This window comes from Musca vetustissima, unplaced genomic scaffold, assembly GCF_032173495.1.
Source record: "Musca vetustissima isolate MV318-11 ecotype Yass unplaced genomic scaffold, APGP_CSIRO_Mvet_v1 utg5262, whole genome shotgun sequence".
Lineage (NCBI taxonomy): Eukaryota > Metazoa > Arthropoda > Insecta > Diptera > Muscidae > Musca > Musca vetustissima.
In genome coordinates this window covers 131,717-158,944 of record NW_026877197.1, presented here as the reverse complement: position 1 = coordinate 158,944, position 27,228 = coordinate 131,717, and the positions used below count along the sequence as shown (strand labels likewise).

The 27,228-nt window shown below is 33.8% G+C and overlaps 1 protein-coding gene across 2 annotated transcripts; it reads right to left on the bottom strand.

Moving 5' to 3' along the window:
- Positions 1-5,795: 5,795 nt before the first annotated feature.
- On the bottom strand, positions 5,796-13,902 carry LOC133321789 (failed axon connections). 2 transcript variants are annotated; one of them, XM_061530863.1, is made up of 5 exons: positions 13,542-13,902; positions 10,055-10,393; positions 7,554-7,897; positions 5,958-6,054; positions 5,796-5,849 (listed from the first exon to the last, which is right to left on the bottom strand). In XM_061530863.1, exons 1-5 carry the CDS (start codon positions 13,896-13,898, stop codon positions 5,796-5,798), a joined length of 1,191 nt encoding a protein of 396 aa, XP_061386847.1. In that variant the 5' UTR covers positions 13,899-13,902. The 2 variants fall into 2 exon arrangements, with proteins under 2 accessions (XP_061386847.1, XP_061386848.1); XM_061530864.1 differs by having other exon boundaries at positions 7,554-7,888.
- Positions 13,903-27,228: the final 13,326 nt, after the last annotated feature.

The following is a 27,228-nucleotide window of genomic DNA, read 5'->3' as shown; positions in this document are numbered from 1 at the left end:
GGGGTCGTAAACTGGGAGGTGTCTGAGAAATGTTCCTTCTCGGATCATAGACTCATATCCTTCCAGATTCCTACCTCTAGAGCTAAACAGAAACCTTATAGGAATCCTCGGAAGACGAACTGGGACAAATTCATAGCTAAAACAGCAGCCTCTTTTCGGGATCGTAATGATCTCAAAACGGTTGAGGATGTTGAATTAGCTGTGAAAAATGTCACGGCCACTCTTCTGAAGAGCTATGAGGCATCTTGTCCTCTAACATACCCTGGGAAGAAATCTCAGCCGGTATGGTGGTCACAGGACCTTGCCACCTTGCGGAAGGCTGCAAGGAAAGCTTATAATAGAGCTAGTAAGACAAAGCTCAGTACAGATTGGGATGTCTATAAAAGACAATTCAATAGGTACAAGGGCGAAATCAAGAAAGCTAAACGTGAGTCTTGGGTCTGCTATAGCGAGTCGATCGAAGGAGTCAACGAAGCGGCCAGATTCCGCAGAGTACTCTCTAAGGATCCAAAATCCATAGGAAGTATTAAGCGAAGCGATGGAACGTGGACAAACTCTGGTAGTGAGACTCTTGATCTTCTATCATCAACCCACTTTCCTGGTTGTAAGGACTATAGGGAAGATGCGCAGTGTGTGCATCAGCCTACAGTTCGGACGAGGGAAGAGGAGAAGTTGATAGAAGACACTATAAGATACCCAAAAATGATATGGGCGATAAATAGTTTTCAACCCTACAAATCTCCTGGTCCAGATGGTATAACACCGGCCATGCTGCAACACGCAGATGAACGGATAATATCATATCTGCAGGACATTTTTAGGGCTTGTTTACTTTTGTCGTACATACCCAGTCTATGGAAAGAGGTTACCGTGACCTTCATCCCGAAAGCCGGGAAGCCGAGTCATACGGTACCTAAAGACTATAGACCGATTAGTCTTTCTTCCTTTCTACTAAAAACTTTAGAAAGGTTACTAGGCTCAGAAATTAGAGATACCATTGACCGTAATAAACTTAGTAAATCCCAGCATGCGTATATCAAGGGCAGATCAGTGGATACAGCTCTGCATGAGGTGGTTGGATACATCGAGAAGAATATGGAGTCCTCTGGCTACACGTTGGCAGCATTCCTCGACATCGAAGGAGCTTTCAACAATGTGAAGCTAGAGGCAATCCATTCTGCTCTCGTAGACATAGGTATCCCCTCACTCCTTACGGAATGGATTGATAAAATGCTGGAAAGCAGAATTATCAACTCATCCCTAGGAGAGAGTTCCGTGAGGAAATCTGTCAACAGAGGCACACCTCAGGGTGGAGTTCTTTCCCCCCTTTTGTGGCTTCTGGTGATAAATGAGATACTTATGAAATTCAATCATCTCAGGATAAAGGTTGTAGCCTATGCCGATGATGTAGTCTTGTTGGTTGGGGGTAAGTTTATTACGACAATATCAGAAATCCTGGAGGGTGCTCTTTCAACCCTGTCAAATTGGGCTTGCACCAAAGGTCTTGGTGTAAACCACACAAAAACCGAACTGGTACTCTTCACTAGGAAATACAAAATTCCTAGTTTCCGTCTGCCATCACTTGGTGGAGTGACATTAACCCTTTCTGATGAAGCTAAATATCTTGGCACTGTCCTAGACCGCAAGTTACTGTGGAATAGGAATGTCGAGGAACGCTCTAAGAAGGGATTGATGGCACTCTATTCATGCAAGAACTCCATAGGCAAGAGTTGGGGATTGAGACCCGGAATTATACACTGGTTGTATACGACGATTGTCTTACCAATACTTACTTATGGATGTCTTGTCTGGTGGCAGGGGGTGAATAAAAAGAAGCTGCTGACAAAACTGAGCTTAGTACAGCGATCGGCTTCAATTCTGATCACCGGAGCATTAAGAAGCACACCACAAGCAGCCTTGAATGCAATCTTGAATCTCCAACCATTGGACATTCTGATCAAATTCCAGGCTGCTAGGTGTGCCCTGAGACTCCAGGAAACAGATGCCTTGAAATCGCTGAACTATGGTCATGCCAGCATTCTAAACATAACGCCAAGTTATGACCTTTTTAGTGGGGATACTCATATCTGTGACTATATTCCCCCCATAGGGATTTTAATGACATTAAAGTCGAATTTCCTAACAGGGAATCCTGGACTAGTGGCTCCCTACCTCTGCCAGGTCTGTCAATCTTCACAGACGGGTCCAAGATGGAGGAAGGCACTGGCGCAGGCGTCTACTGCAGGGAATTAGGTATACGAAACTCATATAAACTCAACAATGATTGTATCGTTTTTCAAGCAGAGATTCTTGCAATCACGAAAGCGGCCGAGATAGTAAAAGCACTTAATACAGACATTACAGGACCGGTGACTATTTACGTAGATAGTCAGGCGGCCCTGAAAGCGGTGAAGTCGCATACTATAAACTCGAAAGCAGTTCATGATTGTAAAACCGCTCTGAATGATATACGTCAAATAGTTGGGTTATGCTGGGTTCCAGGACATAACGATATTGAAGGGAATGAGATAGCCGACGAGCTTGCTCGAGGGGGGTCACAGTCGTTCAGTCTTCTGATTGAGAGATCTGTGAAACCCCCTATTAGCTATTTCATTGGCAGAATCCGCGCGTTCCATTGCGAGGTAGTCGGCAACAGATGGCTAAGGGAACCTGCATGCAGAATCTCTAAATCTATCTGGCCAGAATTCTCTCGTAAAAGAACGTCTTCGCTGCTGGATCACAACAAGAGGGAGATCAAGATCGTTGTGAGGATCATTACTGGTCACTGCAAAGTTAGATCTCTCACTTCTAAGTGGGACTCCAGTGGAGAGGATTACTGTCGTCTATGTGAGGATGAAGAAGAAGTGGAAACAATTGAGCACATCCTTTGCAAATGTCCATCGCTGATCAGCAGAAGACATAAACAGTTTGGATGTTATGAAATTGATAATCTAGTCTTCTTCTCCAAAATAGACCCTAACCTAATTCTAGGCTTTGTCAAAAAATTGACTTGGCTAAAATAATGTCTCTTCCGCTCCCACCCATTCTGACTACCTCTCTCTCTACTCTTCCACTATCTTTTCTTCTTTCTCTTTATAGGATGATCACAATGGACATAGTTTCCGAGTGGACGGTTGTTACAACAGCCGTACATCCCTAACCTAACCTATGATGGCAAAAATACAACGAATAATGGAAAGAAATCTGCGATTGAATTAATTAATTCACAGTTTATTATTTCACTAAATAATTGTGTGCCCTTTTATTTAATATCGATATTTATCTTCCCAAATTCTTAAAGTGGCCAGTTATGATTTGCTCCTACTCCTTTATTTCTTCCTTCAAATGATGCACACGATAATTAAAAAAATATATTTTTTGTAGCATTATTTTTGTTCTTTCATAATTTTTATTTAAGTTTTTCACTGTTAAGCGGCTCATCAGGCTAATTTGGTTTTTCCATAATTTTTTATTTTTTTTCTTGAGAGACAGAGAGACAAAATGCATCAAACTCGACTTAAATATTCCTTATTACCTCCATACATTCCTTGGCAATATTTGGTTCAGCATGTATCGTTATCAATAGGATTTCCAATGTCATTTTATTTGTTGTTTTCCAGTTAAAAATTTGCTTACTATCATTTATAATATTCTAAATCGTCATAGAATAAGTATTGTGTAAATATTTTTCATAAAAATATTTATTACTTACATATGTTTTTGTAGCCAGCTCCCTTTGAATTTATTAGCGAAAAATTTGGCACAAAATTTCATCTCATTCTCCACTCACTGTAATCCAGAATACCTAATTTTTCCCCAAAGCGGATTTTTTCGCAAAGAATAAAAAACACAACGAATAATGGGAAGAAATCTGCGATTGAATTAATTAATTCACAGTTTATTATTTCACTTCATAATTGTGTGCATTTTTATTTAATTTCGATATTTTATCTCCCCAAATTCTTAAAGTAGCCAGTTATATTATGATTTGCTCCTACTCCTTTATTTCTTCCGTCAAATCATGCACACGATAATTTTGAAAAAAATATATATATTTTTGTAGCATTATTTTTGTTCTTTCAAATTTTTATTTAAGTTTTTCACTGTTAAGCGGCTCATCAGGCAAATTTGGATTTTCCATAATTTTTAAAATTTTTCTCTTGAGAGACATATCCTCACCCAAAATGTCTTTTATTTGGTTCAGCATGCATCGTTATCAATAGGATTTCCAATGGCATTTTATTTGTTGTTTTCCAGTTAAAAATTTGCTTACTATTATTTATAATATTCTAAATCGTCATAAGTATTGTGTAAATATTTTTCAAAAAAATATTTATTACTTATGTATTTGTAGTGAGCTCCCTTTTAATTTATTAGCGAAAATTTTCGCACAAAATTTCATCTCATTCTCCTATTCCCTGTAATCCAGTATACCTAATTTTTCCCCAAAGCGGATTTTTTCGCTTTCGAACTTCATTCAGAATAAGGCGAAAGCTAGAATGCGAGAAAATTCACTGCGAAATGTTGTGCCGAATAAGTCGAAGGGGAAGAGCGAGTCAAGTGGAATTGATATCCAGAATAAGGCTGTTAGAGTAGATTCGAATTCGTAAAACACTGTGGGTCCCCTTAAATAAAATTGAGCATAGTTCTGCAACCGTCAAACCAGCCACTCGTTTTCTTTTGGCCTCTCAACACTCATTTATGTTGTTAAAAAGTTTAAATAACAATAAAATGTAAGAATTTAAATTGCAATGGGGCAACAAACATTACAACTTAAATTACAATATTGCAACACACATTACAACTTAAAATACAATATGGCAACAGGAATCTTTTATTTCAATCAACATTTTGCTTCCCACTATTCATTCAGAAAAAGACGAGAATGTGAAAGCGAAAAAATTTTTGCATGCGGATAATTTCCCTAGCGAATAATGAACTTCTATCTTCTTGGTTTTAAATTAATATAAAATGAAAGAATGCACTTTTTATTAGAAAGCTGTTTTATTTATTTAAATATATATTTATATATGTATATATATATACATATACATACGCTTGTTATATAAAACACTGAACTACAATACAAATTTCATAATAAAAAACTTACAACATAACTGGTTTTTAATACATAAACAAAAGTTTATTATTCTACATGTCCGTATCTAATGTGATGATGAATATAATTATCGGTGTACCTCCTCTCCAGATGTATGTGAACTTATAACTACATTTATTTCTCAATAGTACCTTTGGGCATGGGTTTAAGGTCCCAATCATGTCTTAAATTGTATGTAAATATCAGCGTTTGAGCATTATTAATGTAATATGGATGTAATGTTTTGCAAAATAAAAAGTATATAAGCTGGCTGAATAAGGTTGGGTGCAATGGTTTCATTTTAATGTGAAACATTGAACAAAAAATCACTTGGATGTATAGTATGACAAAAATGGAGAACACATTTAATATCAAATATGAAATACCAACATTTTGTAAAAATAACTTAAGTAATATAAGTATGATTACATTAATATTTGCACACAATTTCTTGACTTTTAAAACTATAAAAATACATATTACTTAAAGACTTTATCGATATATTTTCGATTTGAAATGGAAACTTATGAATCATCTTCAATCGTCAGAAGTTAAATAGCTTTTAACTAGTCACTTTCCTTAAGTGTATATAATATAATTTTATGCTAATGGTATATTTATATAGGGGTCCAATTTGCATAACTTTGCAGTTGTCAATTAATACTTATCCTCAGCAGAACTGCAAATATTCGAGTTTTTACTTCGATTCCTCTTTCTCCTTATTTTCTTCGGAAATTTCTTTCTCGTTTGTCTAAAAAATAAATAAAACACATTAATTTGCTTTCAAGCTAGAATTAAATTAGGCAATTGTTTAGCCGTTCATCCTCGGCATAATTTCCTTCCAATATAAATATATTACCTTTTCTTTTTCTAGTTCCTTTTCGTTCTTATCAACTTCGTTCTCCTGTTCTTTTGATTTTTCCATCTCACCTTCCTTGCCCTCCTTGTTCTCTGGCCTAAATGGATATAAAAAACAACGTTTTAAAATATATTTTGAATACATTTACATTTATATTATTATGTGTTTATTATATTTATATATTATAATAAACACATCTCAAAAATGACACATGTAATATGGAGTAGTATGGTTTGTCATTTAATTAAAATAGGACTCCATGGTACAACAAGTCCGTATACAATAGATAGTGTCAATATGAATTTGACAAATTATGTTTTTAAAAATCACTCAACAGGAAAATTGGGAACGCATACAATTTGTAATTGTTCTTTATTAAATCTGCTCCCGTATTCAACTTACTCAATCTGCCTGCTGGGAAAGTTTGAGGAAGCAAATCTTTCTTCAATGAACAACTCGCTATTCCCTGCATTTCCATATGTGTTACACATATATATGGCAATGGCTCAATTATAGGAAAGATGTGGAAGCGATAGAAATATAAATTTGATAGATTTTCATTCATGTTTTTCAATTTTTATTTTGAGGATTCGAAAATATTTCATTTTCAAAATAAAAATAATTTGATGATAATTTGTTTGTTTGTTTACATTTTTCTGTCAAATGAGTTGACACTAGTAGAACTTCCAACAACAAATTTCCATGTGGTTGTTGTATCGTTTTTTGTACAACAACACTTGCTGTTACCTTCTATTATTATACCATGATAGGACTCTAAGGCTTCAAATTGGATTTTTTTTAAATAAATTAATAACATTATTACACGATTCTTGAGGGAGTTAACTTCGGCAATGACTTGTTCGATGTGAAGCTCTCATTGTGATCCATAGGTATCGACTATCAAAATAAATAACTGTGCAATGTTTGAAATCTGTAGACATTAAGCTAATTTAGTTGCACCCGTTTTAATTTTTTTTACAGATGTTTTTGTAATATTTCCATTCCGTTATTTATTTATTTGTATGTAATGTATTTCCTTATAAAAATATGTAATGGCATAATGTTTTGGAGGGCTTGTAGAAAAAATGAAAACATTTCTTATATTGTGTGTGGTCATGAGACGTCAAAAATTTAGTCTATTGATTAAGTACTGTGATATAAAGCTCTAAACATGAAGTGTCGAACCTGCTCCAGTCTACCATATACATATATTGATATTAACTAGGATACATCAAAGCGATAAATTTATTTTTTTAATGCGAAATAAAAAATCACTTTTCCCACTGGAAATATTGATATAAGATTTAATTGTAGCAGCTTATATATCACAAATTTTGATTAAATTTGTCTTATAAAATATTTGTAAAATTGGAAACCTTCTAAATTCATATAAACGGTGTTTCAAAAATAACGATAATTTTCATGACAACGAAATTGAAAAACTTTACAATCTTTTGAATATTTCGAAACATGTATATAATAGAATATTAATAGTAAGCATTGTTTGTAAAATAATAATCTTTCCAACAAGTCCGTATACAATAGATATGTCATGTATTGAAACTTCAATATATTTATTAAAAGTGTAATACTTACTCTGGCTTCTGTATGTGAGCATTCAAATCCAACTTTGTACATATTTCATCCCAATCGGGGAAACATCTATCTTTCATGCGGGAAACATGACCAACAAGATTGGGACATTTCTCAGTCATAAAATCACGCAGTGCGTACTGCACATCTTTTGACAAGTAATGAAGTTGTGATAGTACTGCGAATGCAACAACATCAAGAGTGGTAGGCTCATCTCCGAAGAAGAAAGGTTTGCAGTCCAACATTTCGCTAAGTACTTTCAGGTCATTTTTGCCAAATTCTTCAATTTCTTCCGAGCTGTGGACACCGATTCCATGAGCTTTAAGTTTTTTTGTACCCTGGAACCACTATTTATGAAAAATTTGCACAATACGATTTAAGTAAAAAAGTAAAAGGTGTTGAGTGAACTAAAACTTTGAAGCACAAACTTTTTTAAAAATGAGCGTTAGACTATAACACAATGCCACTATAGCGAATGACCAATAAGCAGCATATTTGTTGATGTATGTATGTATGTGTATGCACACTGATGTAAGTAGTGAATTGCTTTAGGAGAAAGGAGTAATCAAGCATAATTCCTTCCGAAATTTTGTGAACATGGTTAATGGATACACATTATTAAGTGGTATAAACAAACATGAATTGTATGTGAGAATCTATAAATCCAATAAAATTAAACAAAAATGCGTTACTATTACCTGAAGGACCAACTGAGAAGTCCATTCCATTTCTAATTCCATGATATAACTGTTGTCACGTCTATAGTCGCATAGATTAGTAACAACATTAATCAAATATTATAATATATACAGCTATTTATAGGGAAACAATCCACCTGTTATGTGCATTGTACAAATTGTCAGAAAAATGCAATGATTCTTTACATACATATTTTTAATATCGTATCGAACTTTTTTATTTTATTTGTAAAACACTTCGGCAGTAAAGATGCGTTACACCTGCCATTATATAGTGTGTAGACAAATAAAACAACATTTAAATGTATCAATGTATGAAGTAAGTGCTTCTCCTTATTTACCAGTTGTCGGCATCTGTTGTATTTAACCTCAAATAACTAACTGTGTAAACTACATAAAATATTCTTATATTCAACAATATTGTCAGCTAACTTTATGTAAAATTAAATTATTCTTCATTTAACTATTTGCCAAAGAGGTTATTTTAACTCCAGATATAATTTTAAGTTGCTTAACACTAGATTGTCGTACAAAACGATGAATTAGTTTACAAATTTTTTTTTGAAAATTTGTGATATTTTTGTTTTTAAAACTATAAAATGATAAATATATGTTTTTTAAACTTAGAAAATTTCTTAATAAGATATTTTTTACAATCTTTTTTATTTATAAATTTAAAAACAGATGAAAATATTTTTTTTCCAAAATTATTAAGAAAATGTAAAGTAATGTATTTAAGACAAAACAATGAAAATTGTTCATCTTCAGCACGCAGAATCTACAAGGCCCGTACCTAACTTCATGCGTATGGGTAAGATTATTTTATTTATGTACTTCAAAAGTTAAATACATGTATATGAATGAAGGTTTTCCAAATACGCATTGCTCTATCAAAATATGTTGTATATAACTTCAAATAACTAAAAAATCATATAACCAAATATGAAAAATATCTTGAATAATCTTCAAAAATATTGCAACCTATCTCTGTGTAAAAATTCATTAAGCTACGTACACTAGTGATAATTCATGTTCGTAAGATAAAAAAAAATGTTGGACATGTCCATTTTTAAAAACTAGTAACTATATTAAAATTCGAATTGGACCAATTTGAACGAATTGCTAAGCAAACCTATTTTGATTAAAATAAAAATAAATGACAAATTTTTCAAAACCAAGGAGTTTTTTTGCATCGGGGAGTAAAAAAAAAATTCGAAACAGATGAGCCTAAATACAATATAGTGAAAAAAAAATTAACTTGGGATGATGAAACGTTAAAAATGAGAACATCCTTAAAGTGCCGACACTGGTGCACTCTTACCCTATTGATTTGTTATTCTTTTAATGGCTTTCGAGTTCTGTTCACTTTTATTGTTATTTGATAATTTTTAATTAATTTCATTTATTTATGTATTAGTGTATTGGCCACATACCTTAAACTTTACTGGACAATATAAAAAAGGCACTACAAACTGCCAAAATTATTAATCCATTGGAATCTTTGCTATTATTTACTCAAAAATTCCATCTATAATATAAAACCAATGTAACGAAAAATATAGTACGTATAAGTTTTTCACTGCATTTTATAATATTAACAATTTCCAACGAGCACACAAAATGTGCATGATTTCTCCTTTCATAGCTGGTTCACTTGTTTAGAGCCTGCATTTGTCTAAACAATAAATAATACACCATTTCACATACAACTATCTCAACAAAGAAAATAAAAATATTAAATATTTAAATAATATAGCAAAATTTAAAAATTATTCCTATTTCAGTCTGCATTTGTAAATAGATTACCTTTCTTCCAAATGTTATCTTGAAGAAGAAGTTCAAGATGGAGTTTGGCAAACGCAAACCTAAGGCATGCTGCAAGTTGACTTTGTATCCCTTAAGAACGTTATCAGGGAATTTGGCTCGCCAATAAAATATAATCCATATCAAGTGATTCTCCAGCATTGCTATCATGGCATATGATACATTGCGCTGTTCCGAGGTTAATCCAGAATCTAAATCTTTGCCGTACTTTGCTGATAATTCTTTAATAATTATAGCCGAATCCGCAATTTCTTCGCCATTTAATTCGATAAAAGGCAGCTGACCCTTTTTGGAACGGAATCTCATCTTATGGTCAACATTCTAAAAAAGAAAACAAACAAAATATATATATATATTTAGGGAAACCTTAAGAGGTAATGACTTGAGTGATTTTTGGGGGCTCCATTCGGATTGTTTTGGTGGTAATAGTAATACAAGATTTTATAATTAACATTTAACAATTAAATAGGAAAAAAAAGACGGTCCTTAAATATATAAAATTTAAAGAAAGATTATATATTTAAGGACAGTCTTTCATTTGGAAATATCAAGTTTCAAATATCATATTTCAAACAAACAAATACATACAGTGGTAGTCACAGAATTAAAACATTTACTGTGGTAAACATTTTTTGATCAGCCCTCGATTCGTTTGAAGTATTTTTGAACATTTTTTAATTCAGAACACTTCGATATACTGCACTTAAGAGATTTAGTGTGAAAATAGAAAATTATTGCATGAATTTTTTCCATAAATAACGGTTTTTATGAAAATACATCGACTTTGAAGTGGCCATATAATTAAAACATTGTGTGGGATTTTTTACTTTACTGCATTTTTTGAAAATATTTTTAGAAAAGCTCTTTAATTTAGTTAAATTATGTAAACTAAGCACCGGTAAAATCATTTACAGATAAAATTTTTTTAAAAAATCTGTAAAATCTATCAAAATTGCCAAAAATTTGTACAGTACACCTTACATTCAGATAATCACCCTTATTATAGAAAATAAAGGTCCGAATGCACCAGACATTGCTAGAATTAGTAGAAAACAATAAATAATTTTCAAAATAAATAAATATTAGAAATAAAAACTCAAAATAATGGTAATTAACCTAAAAGAACGATTCAATTTCAATAGCCTTTACTGAAGAAGGCCGGAATATTTTTGCGGTATGTGAGAAAAAATCGATTGATATTGGCATTTATTATATCAAATCGAGTGTTCGAGTAGTACAGAATATATTTTATCAAAAAATATAGCTGTCAGAACAGAACGAACAGAGATCAACGCCTAGGTTGACGAGTAAAAGTTTCTGGCACACAGCAGCATGTTTGATGGTCAACTCATGACACTTTAAATCTATTGAACATGACAATATTTTTCCAAAATAATATTTTTTGAATCGAATAACTTCCGCTTAATCTATTTTAGTATCAAGGAAGTAAAAATTTTACAGTTTGACAAATATTTGAAGTCTTGTGTTGAACATCAAAAATGCTGCTGTGTGCCAGAAACTTTTACTCGTCAACCTAGGCGTTGATCTCTGTTCGTTCTGTTCTGACAGATATATTTTTTGATAAAATATATTCTGTACTACTCGAACAGTCGATTTGATATAATAAATACCAATATCAATCGATTTTTTCTCACATACTGCAAAAATATGCCGGCCTTCTTCAGTAAAGGCTATTGAAATTGAATCGTTCCTTTAGGTTAATTCCCATTTTTTGAGTTTTTATTTCAAAATTTTATTTATTTTGAGAAATATTTATTGTTTTCTACTAATTCTAGCAATTTCTGGTGCATTCGGTCCTTTATTTTCTATAATAAGGGTGATTATCTGAATGTAAGGTGTACTGTACAATTTTTTTTGGCAATTTTTATAGATTTTACAGATTCTTTCAAAAAATTTTATCTGTAAATGATTTTATCGGTGTTTAGTTTACATAATTTAACTAAATTAAAGAGCTTTTCTAAAAATATTTTCAAAAAATGCAGTAAAGTAAAAACTCCCACACAATGTTTTAATTATATGGCCACTTCAAAATCGATGTATTTTCATATAAACCGTTATTTATGGGAAAATTTCATGCAATAATTTTCTATTTTCACACTAAATCTCTTAAGAGCAGTATTTCGAAGTGTTCTGAATTAAAAAAATTTCAAAAATACTTCAAACGAATCGAGAGCTGATCAAAACATGTTTACCACAGTAAATGTTTTAATTCTGTGACCACCACTGTATATAGGTGACGATCAATAGCACACCAAAATATATCGTAGTTGTTTACGAAAATATCGAACTTTTTTTAATTATTCAATAAAATATGAAATAATTGTTTTTATTAAATTAGAAGCGGTTTTCAAGTAACTATAAGCTTTTTGATAATCCTTAATTTGTAAAAAATAATTTCGTCCTTTGTTCAAAAAAAAAAAGCATTGAAAAATAACGATGGTACATGTTGCTTTCATATTTGATCTAAAAGGGAGTGGTTCACATTGCAGCGAATAGGAATGTAATACCAACTGCAAACTGGGTGGGGTTCTTGCAGTTTCGTTTTTCGTTAAAACCAAACAAGACATTTTTCGCTTCTACCCCCTTATTAGTATATGTGTGTTAAGGCGGCACCACCAGCCATATAAAGATCATTAAATGGCAAACAATGCTATATACCTAATATTTAATTTAAATATATTTCTATACTTGACATAATTATAATAACTAGCTTTCTAAGAATGATTTGCCCTAACAACACCAAAGAGACGCACAAATAGATGCTCGCGCATTTAATGTGTACTCAAAAATATTATTTCTCTCATCCACACCCAAACATATTGAGTTATTGTGTGTATTCCATAGTTTGTTTAATTACAATACACGCAGTATGTGTCATCTTGACAATGAATGTAGTCCCAAAAAACGGATGTTAAATGTAAAAAAAGGAAATTGTGTGCAGTTAAGAGCTATAGCACTCCAACTCTCTCAAAGAAAGGCAAAGAGAATAGAGTAAAATCCCCGAAGACCAAGGGAAGACTTCAGGGGCTAGCTAACAAAAACAACCACCATCACCGCCAACACAGAGTGTTTATTTTAGTTTTTGCAATTTCCACTCAAATATCGTTCTCTTGGACTCAGCCATGCATTAATTGAGCATATTGTATATGCGAGTTTGTTGGACTGATTGAATCTGTGGTGGTATATGCATATTTACACATATACACACCCAACACACTTATTTAGTGAAATACATAAAACAACGGCTCAAGCGCTATGTATACTGGAAACTGGAAAGAAAATCCTAAAAGGAAATATGCTTTACGACAAAGGGAGGTGTTTTACAACAAGAAATATTCAATATGGCGCACATAATTATGCAGTTTTGTATATACATATAAAATTGTAGAATTTAAAATAGCAAAGTTTGGTGTTATTTTTAATAAAATATATTATTATGAAAAAGTACCTCGTATTTGAGCCCAGCAAGGCGTAGCCAGGTTTCCACTTTAAGGCAGTATGGCGATAAAGATGGCAATAACGGCGTTCTAGAGAACTGGTAAAGGTAAATCATGTCCTTTTCGAAATTAGTTTTATGAACATTGCACTTGGGTGCAGGTTCCGATTTGGCCGTGACTACTGCATTTTCCGATTCTTTCTTTGTGTCCTCCACCGCGGCGTCCTGTTTCTCAGCGTTATCATCTTGGGCGTTACCAGTATCGGCGACATTCTCATTTTTCTCTGGTTCATTTTCGTTTTCAGTTGGGCCGGTAGTATCTTCTACCTTGTTTTCAGCAGGAGGATTATTAGCAACTTCGGCAGACATTTTTTAAAATAGTTGTTATTTATCACACTAGATCAAAAGTCTGTATAAATTTCCTGTTAGCTTTTAACACCAGATACACTTTGCACAACGTTAATAGAGACAAACGAGAAAATTAAGGCAAAGACAAACAAATACACGCATATATGTACACTCTTACAATGTACACACAAAATGCTCTGTATATCCTTATATACTTGCAATCACAAACAAAAACACAACAAAATCCAAGCAACAAAATCGAACTCTATCCCCTGAAATCAGAAATACAACTGACGAAATGTAACTGTACCGTTGTATATCGTACCAAGAACTGTATCGGTAACGCCGACAATATACGAATAAAGAATGTATTACCGACGCCGTTACAAAAATACAGGGTACAAGTTTGACAATTTGTCGTACACGCCGACTTATTCAATTAAAGCTGATATTACACGGCACGCATACCACAAATCGCTTAATAAATAGCATTCACATACGTATTCATTACTTCAACCATGCATGGAACAATAGGAAGGAAAAACTGCTTTGACAAACAATAATGAAGATTCTCCTCTAAAAATGTGTCATAATTATGATATAGGATGAAAAATGGTTTTGATAATTATTAGATTATTATTTATATTTAAATTTAATTTTTTCAGTCAGTGTATCCAAAATCTTAATTGCCATGTTAAAAGAGGAAACACATAAGAGAACTTCAAGATTGTAAAAGAATAACGGAGAACGGCGACTTTGATATTCCTTTATTAATTGACATTTTATACAAAGCCAGGCCTGAATCCTCGTATGTGTTTACCCCTTAATTTAATAAAAGATGCGGTTCAACAACACAATTCAAAATAAAAGGCTGATATACATTATGTAAAATTCATATTCGTACATCCATGAGAATTTAAAAAAAATCTGTATCAAGGACGGCTGCAGTACATTGAAGAATTGTAATTTTGCATGTTGTGCTTGAAGACATAAAGGATAAGAAAATGAATTGACATAATTTAGTTGTTGTTTTAATGGCGGGCATGATTTCCGATCACTAGAACATCCGATTCCAAAAAATCCAACAGCATTTGAAGGAGTACATGTCTTGCTTTGGTATGAACTACGATAATTAACATCGAACATAAATTAACAAAATGGCGGTCACCCCACAAACCATATTAGAAAATAAAAGCGGATTTACATATATATATTTACATATATCATCTAATCATGATTAAAAGCTAAATCAGGGTTTATTTTCTTAATCAGGCTGAATTTACTATGATTTATCATACAAATTTAAATCATCGTGCGGCAGAGTTTATTTTAAATTATGATACTACTGAGATGCAACGCATTTTTTGTACGAAAAATTACAACTCTCTTTTCATTTTCAATTTGCAAACAAATATTTTTGGCACAAATTAATAATTTTGTATGTATACTAACAAACATCAGCTGATCGGTATATATATCATGATTAAAAGTATGTGTAAACAATTAGGGTGTATTTTTGATTTCGAGTCGATTTAAAATCGTATATGTAAATGTACTTTAAGGAAGATTTACGACAGCTATGTATGTACAGAATAACGTGTTAAAATTTGAAACCGATTGGATTATTTGTTTGTGGGTTATCGTGCCCGCCATTCGTAAAAACACTGAAAACGCGTTTAAAGTTGGAGAAACACAATCGGCTATATCTTGAAAAGTTGTTGAGGTTTGAAATGTTAAAAGGACATTCGGGAATTAGTGTAGGCTCGAATTAAATAGAAAAGCAAAATTGAATTTTTGGAAACCGAGAATGGGTGGTTCCAAGGTTTATTCATAAGGTTAACCGGCAGGCGAATTCATGCCTTAGTCTTTTCTTGCTGTCAACTTTTTAATCTCGAAGTACAAAGCAGAACAGGATAAGAACTCCAAATATCTTTCAAAAAAGCGTATTGATAAGATTGTGCACGAATATTTTGTTTCGAATAAAAATATTTTTTGAATATTTATAGCCTGTTTCACTAAAGCGATTGAAAGTATTTTCGATCGAATGTAATCGCTCGAATCCTTCGATACGAGTTACGTCTACATTTGAAGAAGTACCAAATTGAATGTATGTATATTTTTACAAATTGAATGTATATTTTTACAATCAAAAGAGAAACAAAACAAAAAGCACAAATACAATCAAATATTTGAGTATACAAAATCCACCCAGTTGTTCAATAAATATAAATTGTCTGCAATTTTATAGTTATATACCTACTTACAAATCGACCTAGTTACTTTATACCCCAAAATGGTACAAAAAGTAGACAGTTTGATTCATTTGGCAATTGAAAATTTTTTATAGGAATATCATTCAATTTCAATACTTACTGGTAATTCGAAGAGAAATGAATCAACTATTTTATAGATTACCAATGGAAAATAAGAGAAATAATCAATGTTTTTCACTTCTATTGACATTAGCATTTCTTTTGTCTCTTGACCGCTTTGAACATCGGTTCTATACGAAATATTGAAGCATCTGAAACAGAAAATTACAAAATACAAATAATGATATGGGTATTTTTGGAGAATATTTACCTATTCAACACTTTTAATTATTTTCTCAATCTGTTGAAAATCTGTAGATAATAATGTTGAAATATCACGTACATATGTATTTATTGTGCTGCAATAATGTTCTTTAAAAAATATATTTTTTAAACATTTTGTTTTCACAATTCTGAAAATTATAAAAAGTCTGAAAATATCGTAATTCCATTTTCTTGTTTTGTATGTCGATTCTCTACTTTTTGCATTACCAGTAACTACAGAATTAGATATCTTTTTCAATATTTTGTGTGCCATTTTTGGGTATAAAGTAACTAGATTAAATAGTAACTAGCTATATAACTATATAATAGCAGGCAATTGCTATTCATTGAACAACTGGGAAATTGTCAAATACAAAAGTACCAGTATTTGTAAGTTATTTGTTCATTTTATTTTGTAAAATCATGAATGAAAAACATAAAAGATATATGTAAAACGGCTTTTACATTAGAACTTTTTTCCGGGTTAACCTACTCTATGAGGATTTATTTGGCATGTATATAATGGAATAGACAATTGAAACCCACTGGGTTAACGAAATCCGGTACAATATAAACGTACTATAAAATATGTATTAAAAATCGTAATTTTATTCAATAATTTCGCTGTATGAATTTTTAGAAAATTCACACAGAAAATTTACCTTATGCGTGCATTATCGACGATAGCGAGAGAAATAGTGTTTATTCTACAAACCCGAGAAAACAAGTTTAAGAAACGAGAGCGAGAATGTAAGTTTAACCAACGATAGCGAGATTGCAAGTGATGTTGCGATGGGCAAGAAAGCTACAGCAAGGCCGTGATCAACAACTGCGACCACAGCATTGGAAAGCGCCTCTCTGCATCCGAACTAAGCGAATGTGGCTTCCAGGAGATATAGTAGAAGAGAGCGAAACTCTCCCCTACAATATGAACTGGTTTCTTTGAATCTAAGCGAGAACTGATGCGAATTGAACAATTTTTCTTGGAAGTGACATAAGTTGAACTATTTACCGCAGAAACGGTGACAGTGATTGACTGAGTGGGCAATTTGTGTCGTTTTTGCAAATGTTCAGATATGAACGAAGCCTCTGAACCAGGGTCGATAAGCGCACGAACTGGATATGAAACTCCGGAATGAACGATGTTGACCATAGCAATACCCAACATGACATTTCGATTTTGGGAGGTATGGAACACCTGACTATTTACTACTCTAGGACTAATGCAATTAGAAGTTGATGCCACATTGCCATCTACTTGTGGAGGATTGACAACATTTGTCGAAGAAGCCAATGGCTTATGCAGAAGCAGTAGGCTTATGCACCAAGGTATGATGGCTAATTTTACAAATATTACATTTATTACTATTGGCACAATTCTTGACGGAATGTGCTACTGAGAGGCAATTTAAACAACAACCTTGTTTTTAGCTACTTCAAATCTTTTTTCTAACGAAAGAGTTCTAAATTTTGGACAAGAGCGTAATGAATGGGATTCATTTCGACAAAGAATGCATGAATTTGATCTATGTTTAACCGCAGAAGTAGCTCCATGGGCTTCGATGTTACTTTTCGAAATTGGACTAGAAGGAGAACATCTCATGTCTCGTAAAAAGTTAATGTTTGAATCCTTTCAGTGAGGAATTTGTTTGAATCTTCCCACGACGATAGCGAAGATTTGTCTTTTATACTCTGCCCCCACAAAGCTGCAGCTATTTTATGTAAACGGTGCTGATACCACGCTGTAGAATATTTAAATTAGAACTAGATTCTATAAAGGGAAGGTCGAATAAGAGCTTGAGATGTTTATGAACTAGAATACGTTTATTGTCGTACGTATCCTTTAACGACTGCCAAGCCATAGCGAAACTTTTATGGGTGAGTGGAAACTTAGACACGATTTCCCTAGCTTCATCTTTTGTTTTCTGAACTAAGTGACAAAGCCTCTCAATGTCACTTAGGCGAGAGTTATTAATAAATATAGCTGAGAAAATATTCCGTAATTGGGCCACGATAAGAAGTCTCCATGAAACTCATCAATCTCACACGGTGGTAAGTTGAGGTTATGAATGGTATTTCAAACTATTGGAGACAAACTCCAATTAGAAATGGAAACTTCTGCAGGATTTGGAAATTCAGGTTGAACAATATTTGATGAATTTGGGATATTCATATTCAAACTATTACGCTAACTATTAATTTCATTAACGAAACCTGGCTTTTCGATAGGAGGCCGATTAGATACACTACCGAGCATGCTAGCATTAACGACGACAGGAGTTTCAGAGGGAGATTTTACCAACAAGCAATCAATGAAACTTTGATTGGAAGATTGATTCTTCGAATCAGCAGAAGTAATTTGCTCTGAAGTTGTACCCTCTATTGCCAACAAATACACTTTTCGTAAGTGTCCATAACTTTTGAAGTTCCGAATTTCAAGGTTGAAAATTATATGAGTTTCTGGCTTCAGAATGTGGAAAGATGCAATCAATTTGACCACATTGTCAGAAGCACGAATAAATTGTGTCAATGGAGTAACCGACATGATTTAAGAAAATTATAAACCAAAGAGGGTAAATAAGAATTCAAAAAATAGTCACAAATCGCTATTTTTAACTATTTGAGGTCGCTTAGAACCGAATGTAGGGTACACAAAGTAGAATTTGCAAAAGGATCGATGGCAAAAGAGCAAATATAGTCGATAAGAATGATTAAAAACAACAAATTTTGTGAAATTTCCAACAAAAAGAAACAGCAATTGGTGAAAATAATTTGAATCGCAATTACCGACAGTAGGGTGCACGAAATTTCAAATGATGCTATAATTTTACAGATAACTAATTTTTGTTGTAAACGTAAATATCAATTTTTTTCGATTAATATATACGAAATATATTAAAATTGCCCGGCTGGAATGCGAGAATGATATTTTTAACAAAACAACGAGAACGATCCAACAGTGAGAGTTGGGGAGATGGATATATTGTTGGTATGTTTAGATGTTAACAAACAAACGCTATAAAGGGCGCGTGGAATATTAGAATATTATTGTTGGGTTGATGCGATTTTAGAATTGCTGGTAGGTTTGAGAATAACAAAACAAATTAGAAAAAGTGCACGTTGAGTATTCGTATTGTTGTCAGTGCTTTTTCTCACAACTGGCTAGCGGAATTAATGAAAATGCGGTGTATATGTAGCCTTTAGTGAGAAATAACAAATAAGCACTACACAATAGATCACTGGCTAACAAATTAATGCAGTGATATGCGACAATAAGTGTACTGTATATTTTATTTTATGTTAGAAATGCATACGGTAAGGCAATTATAGGGCGACCAGTACGTGACGTACAGAAAATTTTAACAAAAAAATATTGAATATTTATTTGTGTAAAGCGAAAGGTAAGAAAGAAAACACTCGCGGTATGTCGGTATATATAAAAGAATCTGAACTACGTACCTTTAAATGTATGTTGTTTGTAGATGATGTTTTTAATGTTGATGAATTTGGTGGTGGAGAGGTGTTGTGTTTTGTGAGGGGGAAGATATATTTCTCCTTCGAAAATAGGGAAAAAGCGAGATTAGTAACAACGTCACAATTTGTTGGTAGACGATTCTACAATGAAAATGCTTATTTTTATCCGGGTCGCAGGACCAAAATGTTGGCGTGATACCGAGTAGCAGTGAAACCCAAAATATTAGGTGGGTTTCGTGAGAAAGAGTACTTTACCTTATGCGTGCGTTAACGACGATAGCGAGAGAACTAGTGTTTATTCTACAAACGCGAGAAAACAAGTTTAACAAACGAGAGCGAGAATGTAAGATTAACCAACGATAGCGAGGTTGCAAGTGATGTTGCGATGGGCAAGAAAACTACAGCAAGGCCGTGATCAACAACTACGGTCACAGCATTGGAAAGCGCCTCTCTGCATTCGAACTAAGCGAATGTGGCTTCCAGGATATATAGCAGAATAGAGCGAAACACTCCCCTACAATTCGAACTAGACTCCTGGAAGATATGCAGAGAAGATTTCCAATTGGGCTCCGAAGAGCGGTCAATTAAAGTGGTTAATTGTAATGCTGTAGAAGGAGAAACAATGTATCGAACATATACATTGCCGTAAGCAATGTATCGAACTTATACAGAGTGATCGTTCGAATAATGAGATCCCATTACGTATTTGTCAAGGTCTATATAATATATATAATAATATATAATATATTTGGACCATGGTATTAGCGAGACCCAATTTGTATAAAAATGGCCTACTTTTGCATGTTCTTTCGATTAAACCTTCGTTCGAATAATTTTTCGTCTGGAAAAAGTTAAGGAAAACCAAAATTGACTTTTTTGTCGAATGGAAGCGAAAGAAGCCTTTCAATCGTCTTAGAGAAACAGGCTAATATTCTTCAAATAATAAATTTGACTGTAAGTGAAGACTTTGAATTCGCCTCCTTGTTAACCTTCTGAACAATTTCGAAATACCAACCAAAACAGGATAAAAACTCAAAATATATTTTAAGAAAACATAATGATAGTAAAGTGCACATATATTCTGGTTCGAATAAAAATATTTTTTGTTTATTTATTATTCGAACAATAAATTTGACAGTCAATGAAGGCTTCGAATTCGCCTCCCTGTTAACCTTATGAACAAGGTTTATTCATAAGGTTAACAAGGTGGCGAATATATTTTAGGAAAACGTAATGATACTAAAGTGCACATATATTTTTGTTCGAATAAAAATATTTTTTGTTTATTTATTATTCAAACAAAAAATTTGACAGTTAATGAAAACTTTAAATTCGCCTCCTTGTTGACCTTATGAACAAGGCAAGGTAGATGTATTAGGCAGTCGCAGCGACCCAGTTTATTGTAACATTGAATGTCAAAACAAATTGTTGTAATTTTTAATTCGCCATAAAAAATTAATTAATTTTTGTAAATAAAATTTAAGTTTCGTGATTTTTTCCAATTTTACTTCGAAATAACCAAAATATCTAAAAACGAACAGGAATTTTATATGAGGGCTACATCAAAACTGGAAAGATTTTCGTGAGAGGTGTTTTATTTTACAAGAAATGATTCAACCAATCAGAACAAAATGTTTGTATACCCTACACATCTATGTTAAATGTATGCATTGTCTCAAGAGTTTGTAGATGCACGACAAGCTACAAGAAATGAGGCTGAACGAAAGGGCTGTGACAAATGGAATATACACTCCACTTTATGATGGAGGGAGTAAAACATTTGAAAATTGACACTATATGGAACTTCTCCACATGAACTATATATATGGTATATGAACTATAAATATGGTCTATTACACAAATAGAGAGAAAATAAGGATTTTGATTCATCACCATTTGTGACATCTTTGAACTTTATGCGGCCTCATAGCGATCGGCCCGATATTGGAGTGGGTGTAAATACCACCTCTGTGTACATACATTAATACAATTGCAGTCTTTAATCTATATCTTTCAAAACATACCATTCAAAGTAAGCGATTTTTCAAATAAAATCTATTTGACGCCGTAAATATTAAACGATTATTTTGAAAATAGTTATATTAGTTCGTAGGCAAGATCCCCATCTCCGTAATTTCCTGGGTTTGGGTCATAATTGTGGCATCAAAATATAAACCGGACACTACCAAAACCAATAGAAGTGGACTTATGCCAAAACCGTATATACATACAAAATTTCCAGAATTCATCAAGGGAAATTATTGAAAGATGCCGACACATACTGAATCGTTTATTCAAAATACTGCTAATGTTGTGTTTTCAGAAGATAATTTTTTCAATCACCATTTGATTCGGATCATGATAATCAGATTACAAATTATAATGGACAAACGGACAGATGATAAACGATATACAAAAATTTGAGTCTAGGAGTAGTGCAGCTACAAACTCTTGAGGCAACACATAGTTTTAACATAGGTGTGTAGGGTATTAAAACATTTTGTTCTGATTGGTTGAATCAAATTTGCTAAATTTTGAAATGTCAAGGCGAATTAAATTTTATTTGCCTTGTTTACAAATTTTGACATATTATGTTACCAAAAAAATTGCTTTGTTGTAGTAATTCGCCGATGTGACTACCTAATATATGTGCCTTGGAACAAGGTTTATCCATGAGGTTAACAAGGAGGCGAATATGTTTTAAGAAAACGTAATGATAGTAAAGTGCACACATATTTTGGTTCGAATAATAATATTTTTTGTTTATTTATTATTCAAACAATAAATTTGACAGTCAATGAAGACTTCGATTTCGCCTCCCTGTTAACCTTATGAATAAACCTTGTTCATAAGGTTAACAGGGAGTCGAATTCGAAGTCTTCATTGACTGTGAAATTTATGGTTTAAAGAATAAATAGACAAAAAATATTTTTTTATCTTGTTCTAGTTGGTATTTCGCGATTAAAATGTTGACAGAAAGAGAAGACTTATAAATAAACCTTGGCTGGTTCCAAGATGCAGTATTAAGGTGATGAATCACAACAAACACATTTGTTTTTGTCTCGACCCTCTGTCAATTTTTTCCATATAATATTTCACACCCATTTAGCGCAGCTGATGTCTTGATTAACTGTCAAAGTGGGTAATTCCCAACCATTTGAAATAGTATATGGAAAAATTTGACAGATAATCGAGACAAAAAAAGGTTTTTGTTTTGATACATCAACTTATTATTGCATCATGGGTGGTTCCATGGCACAATAAATAGGTAGTCCTTTTAGTTCAGAATAGACCTGAAGACCTGAAATTTGGTATTAAGATTACTATTGAAGATTGAGCTATAGAGATATCTTTGGAAATTTGTATTTATGTGTACGAATAGTTAATAGAATAGAAAATGCACTAAATTTGGTTTTGGCTAACGGAGAAAGCTGGAAACCTAAAATTTGGAATGTGGAACACTGACAAGGACTTAGAAAGATGTACCAAAAGGTTTTTGGTAGTAAATTTAGTGGTAGTGGCGGCGGAACGGAGGTAGTCTTGAAAATGTGTACTTACGTGTTCGAAAAGCGCTAAATGGAACTAAATGTGTAACCTGTACGTGAATATATAATTGGAATTCCGAACTATATTTAATCTGTGTTATGGAAATAAGTCTGCTTTTCCACAGACAAATTTTTATCTGGCAAATACTGAGTTTGTAGGCGAGAGGGGTGCGAGGAAGAAAAACAAAAATTTGCCTGTTCAGAATTTGCCGTTCACGCAAATTCTGCTTTGCTCTGTTCGTTGAAAACAATTTTGTTGACATTTCCTTTTTAACCTATTCGCTTTACTGACACACAGCCGTCTTTTGTTTACAAACCTGTTGCTTTAATTTGTGCAAGTGAAATTTAATTTTTAATTTTTGCAATTTATATAATAAAATATATAAAAAATAAATAAAATATTAAAAAAATCTTTAAAATGCAAACACTTTTGACTTTTATTTTCTTTCTTTTGTATTTTGATTCGCAAATTTGGCAAAAAAAATTTGCTAATGGAAAAGCAAGCGAAAATTTCAAAAGAGAAAACAAAAAATTTGCCAAATAAAAATGTGCCTGTGGAAAAGCAGACTAACAACGAGATAGTAATAAACATGATAATAAATGTAGGGATAGTGGAGAAATTCAGAACTACGGTACAACAATTTTTACAGTATCCATATGTTTTTTTATTATATATAGTCCCTTACTTGAGTACACCCTACACTAAGTATATTCCGGCTATTAATCTGGACATTGCCGAAGCATACGATCAGATACATTTGTAGTTGAAAAGAATTATAAAATTTGCATATATAGATTTGAAAGAAATCATACAGTTTTATGAAAAAGATTTTCGAAATTGCAACTTGCAGAAATTGCAAGTTGTTCCCTTTATTAATGCATTTTTCTGTAAAATATGTAAAAAATGTTGAATCCATGCAATTTTTTTGATGTCATTTATTTTCATTTCCAAAATCTGGTCAGCCTAGGTTATACCAAGAGTAATAGCCATGCCAATTTAAAATCTCAAATATTGTGATCTCTATCGTGATTTCAACAGACAGGTGACATAGAATTTTGTTCAAGAATATGTATGTATATGGACACTTCCGCAAACAGGTAAAACAAAGTCGAAGAATTTGTTTCTTTAATTGTGCTTAAATATGTAAGCAAAATCAAAAATGTCGCGTGAGTGACTGAGAAAAATCTTTCGCAAATAAATGATATGCCAAATTTTGAAAGTGCAATAATAATGCTTGGTATCTCTTATTCAAGTAAAGAATATTAAAAGCTCAAAATATTTACACAATTATTAGTAGTGATGTCTAAAGTCATGTATATTTGAAGTCGCGTGAGTGACCTCTCTTTTGTAGCTTTTATCTCAAAAGTTAAAACCTAGAGGCTCTCAATTTTTTTTACCACTGATAGTACTCCTAAAGTTCTACAAAAAAGTATTAAGGGAGAATTTTAAAAAAAAGTAATTGTTTTCGATTTATTTAAGATTTAAAATTTGATTTTGTCTCTGAAAGTAGTGTAAGTGACTGCGGAAGTGGCCATATACTTTATGGGGTATCTTGTGAATATCTTGATGTGTTGAAAATGGATTAACAATATTAATATACACTTCACCTTATGTTGGAGGGTATAAAAACGTGTTGGCTTCGGCCCATGTTGATCAATTTTAAAGCTTTTTTTGAATATTCCCATGTATATAAGTAAAAATTGTTAGTCCCACTGCTTTTTAATTTACAACGGCTGTACCGATTTGGATCATATGAGCGAATTTGAAATGGTATATGAGAACGGAATTCATCTAAATTAACTTAAATCTAAAGTTATATTCGTAACATTGCCCCCCGCTTAAGCCTGTTCGTCCCGAATAGACACAGTTCCCGTTCCGTAGGGGGCCAACCGCTCCAAATGTACAACTTTCATCTTCGACCTGGGTCTGTCGCTCCTCTGGATGCGATAAACGACGTCATTTATTTTCGTAACAATCTTGTAGGGTCCTTCCCAGTGCGTTTGCAATTTGGGGCATATTCCTTTTTTTCGTCCTGGCTTCTTGATTTGGGATAGCATAAACCTCTGGCCATTTGCTGAAGTAATCCATGACCACTAAGACATACCGGTTCCCAGAGTCGCTTATTGGGAACGGTCCAGCTACATCCATTGCGATTCTTTCAAAAGGGGCTCCTGAATTATACTGCTGCATGTAGCCTCGACTCTTCCGGGTTGGACCTTTAGTTCTTATGCACCTTTCACAATTGGCAATCCAGTCGACAATGGATTTTTGACAGCCGACCTTGTAGAATCTCTGCTTTACCTTTTCAGCGGTTTTTGCTATGCCAAGATGTCCTCCACTTGGCCCATCGTGAAACTCCGACAAGACATCTCTTATTTTGGAGTCTGGGACGACGATCAAGTTCCGGTGAGATCCTCAGTTTCCCATCTGCGATATAAGCAACCATCTATTATAAGTAGACTGTCCCACTGGGCCCAATAGGATTTTAAAAGAGAGCTTTCGGAGGTAATTTCTTTGCGACTAGGTCGCTTGCCCTTTTCTATGGCCGAAATTATTTTGCCCAGAATGGGATCCCCTCGTTGTTCCGTCGACCAATCTTCACCCGACTCAAACTGCAATAGTCGGACATCAACGATATTCTCTTTACACTCAGCCTTTGAGCAATGCCTGCATTCTAACTTGCATGAGCGACGAGACAGGGCATCAGCATTACCGTGTTTTCCGCTTTTTCTGTGCTCGATTCTGAAGTCATAACTCTGGAGCCTCTCAATCCAACGGGCTAGTTGACCTTCCGGATTCTTAAACTGCAGCAACCATTGGAGAGGTATAGGTATTTGTGGTAGTGTTTAACGCTCTCAAGGACAGCAAGCAGCTCTCTCCTCGTCACACAGTAATTCCTCTCAGGCTTTGCAATGTCCGGCTGTAGTACCCGATGACTTTTTCCTGTCCGTCGATTTCCTGGGAAAGGACGCCACCGATGCCGCACGCACTTGCGTCTGTGTCCAGAGCAAACTTGCCGCCAGGTATAGGGTATGCCAAAATGGGGGCTCTGCATAGCAGGTCTTTGAGCTTTCTGAATGCCTCTTCTTGGTCGTTGCCCCACAGAAACCTCTGGCCTTTTTACGTCAAGCGGTATAGACAGGCGGCGATGTTGGCAAAATTTGGGACAAATCGACGGTAGTATATGCAGAGACCCAGAAAGCTTCGCAGATCATGGAGATTTCGGGGCTGCGGCCAATCTCTGACGGCTTGAATTTTCTCCTTATCCGTCGATATGCCCTCCGGCGTCACGTGGTGCCCCAGGAACTTCACCTCTCGTTGGAAGAGACTGCACTTCTTAGGGTTTAACTTGAGGCCTGTAGACAGCCTTTTAAATGTAGCCGGGGCGTTGCAGAGTCCGAATGGCACGACATTGGACTGCCAGAGACCCCCATTAACGCCAAACGCTGTTTCTCCTTACCTTTCTCGGCGATCTCTACTTGCCAGTACCCACTCTGCAGGTCTGTCTTTGTTGGTGACATCATTCAACTTTCGGTAGTCCACACAAAATCGGGTGCTTCCGTCTTTCTTCTTGACCAAGACCACTGGGGAGCACCATGGACTTGACGATGGTTCTATTACACCACTCTTTTCCATTTCACTTATCAACTTCTGGACCTCGTCTCTTTTTGCCAGGGGAACACTTCTTGGAGGCTGTTTAATGGGTCTCGCGTCTGCTGTATGGATTTCATGCTTCACCACTAATGTTCTTCTTT

What these genes read in the sequence shown, in the direction of transcription:
- LOC133321789 (XM_061530863.1), bottom strand. Translation starts at nt 13,898, where the DNA reads ATGTCTGCCGAAGTTGCTAATAATCCTCCTGCTGAAAACAAGGTAGAA. An exon ending in TTGCTGGGCTCAAATACGAG is followed by an intron (nt 10,394 to 13,541) that starts GTACTTTTTCAT and finishes TTTCTTTTTTAG; the next exon opens with AATGTTGACCATAAGATGAG. An exon ending in AGATAACATTTGGAAGAAAG is followed by an intron (nt 7,898 to 10,054) that starts GTAATCTATTTA and finishes TTTCATAAATAG; the next exon opens with TGGTTCCAGGGTACAAAAAA.